General features: G+C 30.2%; 1 protein-coding gene across 1 annotated transcript; it reads right to left on the reverse strand.

Moving 5' to 3' along the window:
* Positions 1-274: 274 nt before the first annotated feature.
* On the reverse strand, positions 275-4,358 carry LOC124821524 (organic cation/carnitine transporter 4-like). The gene is made up of 2 exons (XM_088092441.1): positions 3,875-4,358; positions 275-1,607 (listed from the first exon to the last, which is right to left on the reverse strand). Exons 1-2 carry the CDS (start codon positions 4,284-4,286, stop codon positions 421-423), a joined length of 1,599 nt encoding a protein of 532 aa, XP_087948567.1. The 5' UTR covers positions 4,287-4,358; the 3' UTR covers positions 275-420.
* Positions 4,359-10,606: the final 6,248 nt, after the last annotated feature.

Here is a 10,606-nt window from a genome sequence, read left to right on the forward strand (position 1 = left end):
CAACAATGACAAATCTGTCAACAAAGACGGATCTTTCAACAAAACATTAGCTAGACTTCTAAGAATTTTATGCCGTCCCATCAAACTTTTTGGCTTTTTTTGCACGAAAAAGGTGAAAACGGTTATTTGACATCCGTTATTATCATTTGATATGGATAAAATGGTTCTAATAAGAGTAATGGTATGGTGATAGGAAAACTTTTGTTGTTGTAAAAGTACCGTTGTCTGAAAAAAAATAGAAAGAAAAGTATTGGATTTGTTTGGACAAACATGGTTGGTGTTCTTCAATCCTCAAATCCATATAAATACGCGTTACTTTTTCACTCTACAAAATCAAAATAGAAATTAAAGGATCCATGCAGCAACAAAGAGCAAATGATAAGACCTAAACATGTATAATGAGATCAGCAATAATTTACATCAAGCAAGTCCCGCTTCCATTCCGGTGAATGTATCATAGAGAGGTTGATTCATCGTCTCTGGAAGATAAAACGCAAACATTCCTCCCACTATTCCACATGCTGCAAACGCCGCAAACGGCAGACACCCACCCAAAACCACCACAAACGGCGCCAGTATCGCTCCCATTTGCGCTGCCTGCGTGGTGCATCCAAGTGCGGCGTTCCTCACCACCGTCGGAAACAGCTCCGCCGTGTAAATAAACAACAAATTATAAGTCCCGGCCATCCCAAATATCCCCAAAACACCACACACCATTCTCACCACCTTCCACGCTCCGACGTTGCCAATCAAACTCCCTATCAAACAAAACAACCCGCTGAACCACATTGTCGCCACCGTCAATGGCTTTCGCCCAAACCTGTCCAAAAGCACCGCCGTTATTGTAAACGCCGGCATCTCAGCTACGGAGTTCAAAATCACGTTCAGGTAAAGGTTGGTTTCGAGGTTCATAACATTTAAACTAAGCCCGTAGTAGACAACGGAGCCTAAGAAGTTAAGAGCCACCGCTAAGAACAACCTCACACGAGTGACTGGAGAACGAATCACGTCTACGATGGATCCCACCAGCGCGTCTTTGTTTTCCAAGTTTTCGTTTTTGTAAGCCATCAAGGTTATGTCATTACCTGAATTTTGGGTTTTTGTGGACGATGCTTCATCGTCGAGAGAGAGGAAAACACCATCGGGAAGGTTTTTCCCGTTGGAAGAAGCAATGGTGGACATGAGCTTCATGGCTTCGGTTACTTTCCCGCGAACAAGGTACCATCTTGGGGACTCAGAGATAAAGGGTAGGACAAGGATGATGTAGAGGAAGGAGGGGATAGAGGAAGCTATATAGAGATAGCGCCATGATTGGAAGATGTAAGCGATTCCAGAGAGAACTGCAATGCCGCCAGAGAAGAAGTAGAAGGTGGACATGCCCGCCGTGCCGCGCTTCGTCGGGCCGATAGGTTCGGTGGCGAGGACGAAGGCAGTGAGGCCAACGCCGCCGCTGCTGAAGCCGGTGAGGAGGCGGAGGAGTGCGTAGATCCAGTAGTTGGGGGACAGTGCTGTTAAGCAGCCGAAGAGAGTGTTAAGGGCGCAAACCACTGTGAGAGAGCCTTTTCTCCCCAGGGATGAGTCTGAGAGGTGGCCAAATATTCCAGCACCTGAAAATTCACTGTCAATATTGTTTTTGTTTTGTGCCAAGAAAAACAAAGGAAGACAGCAATTTAAAAGTATATTTTTTAATTCAAATATTCATATTATTAAATATTTTAATATAAAATTATTTTAAAAAGTAAAACCAATATTTGTCCAATTTAATATCAAATTATTTTAAAAGTAGTTATATCCAAAACGAAAAGATACTTCATAAAGTAAAAACTCTTAAAAAATCTAAGTATTTTAGTTTTAGAAAAAAAATATTTTTACAGCTCTTAAAAAGCCAACTACTTCAGTACTCGTTTTATTAAAAATAAAATTATAATAAATGATAATTATTGTTAAGGAAAGGCTTTTAAAAGGGAGTTGTAAGTATACTCTTTTACTTGATTTGAGTTTAATAAGTTATACGTGAATGGTATTAATAATGGAAAAAGATATCTTTTATACAAATTTTTTTTGACAATAATTTGATATAATATATATGTTATTTTTTTATTAATTTATTATTGTATTGACATATTTTAAATCTAATAACATATATGTTATGTCAAAATATTATTAACAAATTTATAATAATATATCATTGCTTATTAATAATTGCTGTTTTTATTATACAACTCAAATTCCAGTGATGGAGGTGGAACTATTTCTTTCAGCACCAACTAATGTTAAAGATTCCACTAATAGCTTGTATACGGCCAACCATTTCGCTGTGTAAAACTCTAACTTTAACGGAGCGTAAGTTTTATGTTAATAACACACACTGCTTATAAATAATATATTGGGAGACGCATATTTTTTTTTTACCTACTCTGGCATATCCCGATCACATCGTTCAGGTTTTCCTGATTTTTCGCAGGTTTTCAATTATGTTCATGTAATTTTCAAAATTTGTCATATGTACGTTTCTAGTCTATACACTTTTAATATAAGTTATATTATCATTTTAATATATTTTTTATCCCTACAACTACATTGTCTTTAACTTTATTGAACTTTTATTTTGGAATAATATTAGTAGACGTTTATGGACACACATGGAGCGTAATCCTCTACTTAAAACACGGCCTAACTATAGCTTTATTGAATTTTCGTTGCATATTTAAATAAGTATGTGCAATAAAAAGGGACTTTATGCAATGAATACAAGTTATAAAAAGTTACAAATATATGTAACGAAAGTGACATGTGAAGAATAAACAAAGGAAGCCAAACAAAAGGAAGGCACATGCATAAAATAAGTAGTTTTGGTAGACAGCTGAAAAGTTGTCATCCACTTGTCCTAGAGATGAGGTATATATTCAAAACCATGAACTCTCAATCAAAATCAACAAAGTAAAGTGCAACGCATCTAAGTGGGTAAAGGACAAAGAAGATTGGTGTGCTTAATAAGTCCGTTTCTCATTCACACTTTTTTCCCTTTCCCTCAATCTCAACCCAACACAACTTAATTTCCTACCTTGAGTCACTTCTAACTCACTTTTTAATATTTTTCTAGTATACTTCTTCACGCTCATCTCGTTTTCGGTTTATACTTTCCGTAATTATTATATTATATTCAAACGCTACAAATTAAACAAATGCCCTTTCGAAACGCAAACCATTACAACCACGACTCCACAAAACAACCAAACATTATGTCATCCTCGAACTTCGTCAACCATTCACAGCCTATTCTAAATTGCTTTTATTAAGAAATTTCAGAAGCTGGTCCACGACAAAAGCTTCAAATTGGGAGAGATTACTGGACAAAACGTCACAGTAGAACGTTGTCTAAACATTTATACTTTTTTCAGTAAATTAATAAAATAGAACAAAACATTATCCCACAATTTTCCTTAACCACATCCTTCGACATTTTTAAATCCGAAAACGAAAGCTTTAATTCCATGATTTGTATGTAGTTTTCATAAGGATAAAGCATATTCTTATATATTCCCTATATATATATATATATATATATATATATATATATATATATATATAAATGTAAGTTTTCATCTTATAACAAAATTAATATATTTTTCTTGTTACATTTTACATAAGATGTTTTCAAAATTAAAACTAACATTTTTTAAATATTTTTGAAATTTTAAAATATATTTCACCCTCTTGAAAATGAGCGCAACGCCCCTCTTATACAAGAATTTGGTTACTTTTGCATTAATTTTTTTAATCAATATTTTTAGATTAACTAAATGATCATCAATCAAACAGTTAAGATTATGCGGATCACAAATGAAGAATCTAGAAGAGAAAAATAACTGACCAATCATGCATCCGGCGAAGAACAGGGCCTGAACTAATCCCACTTTGAACTTATTACCGCAAATCAGACTCCATTCCGAGACGGTAGAGCCGTGGCGGCCGCCGACCCACTCCCACGCACCTGGCGAGAGACCGCAGGCACCGCCAGCCACTCCGCTGTTGCAGTTGGCGCCGGGGACGCACTTCCAGTCTGGTTCGCGGTCGGCAAAGATCATGACCATGGTGTGGAAGGCCTCGAGCGCCCAGGCGAGGCTGGTGAGGATGAAGTGTTTGAGCTGCCACCGCCCGAACTCGCCGCAGTACTTCTGCAGCATGTCATCGATGCAGAGCTTTTCCGCCGCTGGCTTCTTGTCTTCCGCCGGCAGAAACGGCGAGCGGAGGTAGTCGAAGTCAGAGGGCAGAGTGGCGGCCATTACAAACTCAACACTTTTTTGCGTTCCTCGTGTTTGTTAAATGGTCTTTCGTTACTCTGCAAGACACCAATAATAATATAAGTTGAGAAATCACGTGGTGAGTATGCAACTACATCGTTCGATGTACCCGAGATAAATGTATGTTTATTTTATATTTTTATATAAAAATATTAAAATTATTAATATTATAATTATAAAAATAAATATAAATAATTTTTATAGTTTTATATAAAATTGTATTTATTTTCTAAGTATTTTTATACTATAAATAGTTATTTTAATTTCAAAAAGTGGTAGAAAAAAGCACTACATAAAAAATCATGTAAAAAATAAATATAAATATTTTTATAGTTTTATATAAATGTTGATTTATTTTGTAAGTATTTTTATGTTATAAATAGTTATTTTATTTTAAAAAGTGGTAGAAAAACACTAAATAAAAAAATCATGTAAAAAATAAAATTAACAAAGTAATTATTTTACTTTGAAAAATCTATTTACTTCAAGATAAAATTAGAAAAAAAGTTACATACAATAAAATGTTTTTCTACATATTACTAGTGAAAATACAAACATATATTATATATTAATGAGTATGTCCACCTATGATAATAAAAAAATAAAAATTAATTTTTCTAATTTATTCAAATAATAAAATATTATTAAATTACGGAAACAATGTTTTTAGAAAATAATTATGAAAAATTAATTATAAAATTCAAAAAGATAAAATAATTAATAAAGTAGTTTATATATACTATACATAAAGATATTTCTCTTTTGTGTACATATTTATTATTCTAATTTTACCTTTTAAATACAAGTTTTTTAAATTAAAATAATTACTTTATATATTTAGTTTTGAGTAATTGCTTCTTTAAGTTTTAACGGTTTTTATTTTATTGTTTTTTAAAAATAACCATTTTTTAATTAAAATATTATCTACAAAATAAATAAAAGTTATTTACAATGAAACTATAAAAATTATTTATATTTACTTTTATAATTATAATAATAACAATAATATTATAAATTAATAGTTGTTCATCAATTTGTTGGATTTAATCATATGATTAATGAGATTTAAATATTTCTATTAATTATTTTACTTTTTATTAGTAATAATACATAAAAAAAATTAGTCTGTTATTTTTTTTTCTTTTATATTTTTTTTTCTCTTATACATTTCTTCATTATCAGCTTTATTTTATAACATGTTATCAACATAATTCTCTATCCGATTGAGCCAGTGGAGGCATTTTCTCTCTAAAAGCAGTGTCTTACGTGTCAAGATTCTTTGTAATTTTTTTTTCATTTACAAGTTTATCTTACATTTTTATTTTTGTTATAAGTATTGTTTTACTTTATCAATTTTCAATAGGACTTATTATTATTATTCCTTATATTTGATTATTTTTCTAATATTTACTATTGTTTTATTAATTTCATAGCTTTGTATATGAAAAATGATTACTATTGATATTTTATATACTAGTTTTAAACATGTCAAGCCTTGTGAAATTTAAACTTGTAGTTTCTCGTAATACGAAAAAGAATTATTTATTTTGGATATTCAATGTTTTAAAATATTTAGATGCAATGGGTTTTGACGATGTTATTAAAAAAATAAATAAAGTATTTTGAGCAACTAATTTACTCATGTAACAACAATATCATGAAAAGAGATTCACAAATATTTTGAATTTATTTTATGTCTTACTGTGACTGAAAAAAACAACGAGCTTTTGATGAAAAAATCATGAGATCTGTCTAACTGGTTCTGCTTCATTCCCATAAGTGAATGCAACTATATCTATGATTCATATTTTAATGGTCGTAAATCATGGCCTCAATCGTGATTGTGGCCTTGCTAGTGATCATGGTTGATCGTTAAGGAAATTTCAAGGAGATAATTTATCATTTGAAATGGAATAATAATGTGAAAAAGTGAAAAGAAAAATGTAAACAATAAAATGAAAATATAAGTTATCATTGAGGTGATAAAGGTCATTTGAGTCGTACACCAAATTATCTTAAAAAATAAGAAGAAGAACATAGTGTTAAGATATGTCAAATATTCTATATTAGGCAATCAAATATTGTGTTAGCTATAATTTAGGCATTATTATAATTTGTGTAGATTCGTGCAATTGTCATTCCATTAATGGATGAGAAATTATAGGACCCTTATATGTATATATATGTGGTACACTACTCTTTGAAATAATACATCAGAATTATTCTTTAAACCTTTTTTATATGGTATCAGAGCCAAGTTAGAGTCTATCCTTGTGAGATTTGTGTGGACATATTATTCCACCCACTATCGGACCACCATTTATGTCTAGTCTCATGTTCAAAATGTATATACCTCAGCATGAGGGGTGATTTGTTGGAAGTTCCACATTGACTAAAGATAAGACCAATTTATAGTATATAAGTGGGTGTAAACCTTACCTTACAAGCTGATTTTGTGATGTTGAGTTAGGCTTAAAATTCACTTCTTAAAATGATATCAAAGTCAAACACCGACATCCTCTACAATATAGGAATCGATGCTGCTTCCAAGAACCATACTTCTACTACTACTAGATTTATGACCAAGTCATGTATATCTAAATTTGCTCTTAATATTTATGTGTAAGAATGTGAAATATGTGTTTTGATATAGATTTGTGGTTTTGATTTTGTTATATTATACATTTATAAAGCTTCAAAGATTTTCAAAGATAATTTTTATACTTAGTTTTATCTGATATTATATGATAATATATGACTACTGAAATTGATTAATTTTGGGAAGTTAAGGTTATTAAGTATATTAAAATTTAATTACATGTATGATCATTTGGTATGCAATAGAGTTGCATAGACTAATAGATTGTGTCTTGCTGATAGTGCAACAACTCATACAATTCTCAAGGGTAATATTGTTTTTTCTCATGTTTGGTTATGCAAGAAGTCAATATTAGCATTATTTTTGGTACTATAAATATATTTGAAGACTCCAAAATAGCTATTATACTTCTACCAAGAAGTATAATAGAAACTTATTACGTTTCAAGGATATTCGTCTAAATGAAGGAGATATGAAATATTTTTATATCATTTGAATTGAGTTGAATAAAAAACGTGTATGAGAAATTATCAGCCTTCTCTTATGACTTGTACTACATCTATATTAGTACAATTGAAATGCATTTCATTGTAAGCTAGAAGCTTACGAATCAAAATGAGTTTCTTGTTTGCCATGATCGGTTAAGTCATTTTGAATCTATCATGATATGAAAAATAGTTGAAAACTCATAGAAATTTGATAATACCATATTAGAAAAAAAATAGAAATGAGTAGATCTCATTTTTAGAACGAATATAAGATGATATTTGTGGTCGATACATTCATCATTGGGATCATTTAAATATTTCATAGTTTTAATTAATGTATCAACTAGATGGTCACATATTTGTTTATTATCAATTTGTTGTCATGCATTTGCAAAGTTATTAGCATAATTAATCATGTGAACAACTCACTTCCGAGATTATCCGATTAAGAAAATTCGTCTTGATTTGCTTTTCATGAGTATTGCATGTCAATTGAAACTGAAGTTGAACATTTAGTAGCACATGTTCATACTCAAAATGGACTTGCAGAATCATAAATAAAATGTTTAAAACTAGTTGCAAGACTATTACTTATAAGACTTAATCTTCCAATGACTACTTAGGGATATGCAATTTTGCATGCTACAATATTGATTTGCATTAAGCCAACAAATTATCACAAATACTCTATTATGCAGTTGATTTTTGGTCAATAACTTAATATTTTTCATTTAAGGTTTTTTGGGTGTGTTATGTATGTTCTAATTTTCCCACTAAAAGGGACTACTATAGGTCCTTAAAGACGATTAAGAATATATGTTGGATAAGATTCTCCATATAAAATATCTTGAACCATCAACAAGAGACTTATTTACAGTTTGATTGTCGAATGTCATTTTGATGAATAAGTTTTTTCCAACATTAGGGGAGAAAGAAAACAACTGGAAAAGGATAACTAAATCACATATACCAATTGCTAATGTTCCAAATAAAATTAATATTAATTCATAACATGCTTGAAGCATGGTAGGCCTATTGGGCTCCAAAGATAAAACCCTAGAATGAGAAAATGATTTAAATGACAAGATGACATAATCGAAAAGGTTCTCAAAAGATTTATTTGACATAATTAACGAGTAGGTTCCAAAAGAACCTTAGGCACCTGAAAATGTTGAAAATAATGAGATCTCAATAAATTATGTCATGAATAAGATAATATAGCACCAAAATGAAGTCAACATTGATGAAACTTTTTCATATAATATAGCTATGAATGATATGAGTGACAATAAGGATCAAGAACCAATGATTATTAATGATTTTCAACAAAGAAATGATTAGCCAAAATGGAAAGATGCAATAAAAGCATAAATAAATTTGCTTGCTAAACAAAAGGTTTGTGGACCCGTAGTTCACTCACTTGAGTATGTAAAATCGTTAGGTACCAATGGACTTTTGCGCAAAAAAAAAATAAGAATAGTGAAATTGTTAGATACAAAGCATGGTTAGTTGCTCAAATTTTTTTACAAAGACCTAATATTGATTTTTGAAGAGACATATTCACTAGTTTTGGGTGCAACAACATTTCAATATTTGATTAGTCTAGTTGTACAAGAAGGTATGCATTTACATCTAATGGATGATGTTACAACCTATTTGTATGATTCTTTTGAGAATGATATTTATATGAAACTTCCTGAAGGATTTAATTTGCATAACAAGAAAAGTTTTAAAAAGGATTATTTAATAAAACTAAACAAGTCACTTTATGGATTATAGCAATCAGAACATATGTGGTATAACTATCTTAGTGAATACCTTTTAAAAGAAGGATATTTTTCCTTATATTTATATGAAAAGATTCGAATATGAATTCGTCATAATTGTTGTTTACGTAGATGACATATTACAAAGGCAATTGATTGCTTAAACAAAGAATTTGAGATGAAGGATCTTGGAAATACTAAGTTTATTTTGGGATTATATAAATGGACAAGTCACGTTCTTTATGCACTCTATTGGTTGTGAGGTTGTTAGATGTTGATAAAAGTCTTTTTAGACCTCAAACAAATATGAAGAGCTTTTTGGTTCAAAAGTACAATATATTAGTGTTATAGGAGCACTAATGTATCTTGCGAATTATACTCAACCTGATATAACATTTTCTGTAAATTTGTTAAGTAATATATAGTTCTTCACCTACAAAAGACATTGAACTGAAGTAAAACATATACTCATTATCATAAAGGTACTATGAATATGGACTTACTTTATCAAAATGATTCAAAATTAAATCTAATGGGTGATGCATGTGTATGTTATTTATCAAATCCTCACAATTGTTGATCATAAACAAAATATTTGTTCACATGTGGTTAGTCTTGTCAAAACAGGCCACCAAGCCCAACTCGGCCCGACCCACCACGAGTTGACCATTTAATGAGTCAACCTAACCTGACTAATTTATTAGCGAGCCGAAAAAATTTGAACACGGCCCGACCCATCACGGGTTGGTAAGTTAAACGGGTTGGCTCATTGACTCACTTAATTACAAATTTTTTTAATTAAAAAAAATAACAATTTTTTTAATTCAAATTTAAATAATTATAAAATGATGTTAAACTTCAAAATTAATTTAAAATAAAAAATTAACATACAACTCAAATATAATTCAAAAGCAAACCCATAAAGAGAATAAATAAGTTTATAATATTGATACTTTTTGTCACTTATCCATTTATAAGATTGGAGTCTTAAATGGATAAATTTATAATATGTTGCTCTTTGAAACATCTTTTTCTTTATTCACATTTACAATACAATAAAAAATTTTAACTAATAATATGAAACACTAAATAATAAATAATTAAATTAAACTAGGTAGGTTGGTGAGCCAACCCGACTCACACTAGTACAAAAATAGCGTATAACGTCACGCGTTTAACGTCCAACCACTGAATAGTCAACACAATTATTAAACGTTGTTTAGAATTGTAATTCGACGTAAAAGGATATAAAACATCGAATGCCACAACGTTAGACGTCAAAAGGTTAGTGAATTCAATAAAAATTTGAGCGGGAGATTGAAAATTCAATAAAAATAAGTAGTTTATTAATACATTAATTTTCATTATAAAAATCACAAAAAATATTTTATATAGATTAATTTTAATTTAAAACATAATTAATTTTTTTGTTTTTTCTTCTTTTAATAT

This window comes from Vigna umbellata, chromosome 6 (genome assembly GCF_029865625.1).
Source record: "Vigna umbellata cultivar VRB3 chromosome 6, Vumbellata_1.0, whole genome shotgun sequence".
Taxonomy (NCBI): Eukaryota; Viridiplantae; Streptophyta; class Magnoliopsida; order Fabales; family Fabaceae; genus Vigna; species Vigna umbellata.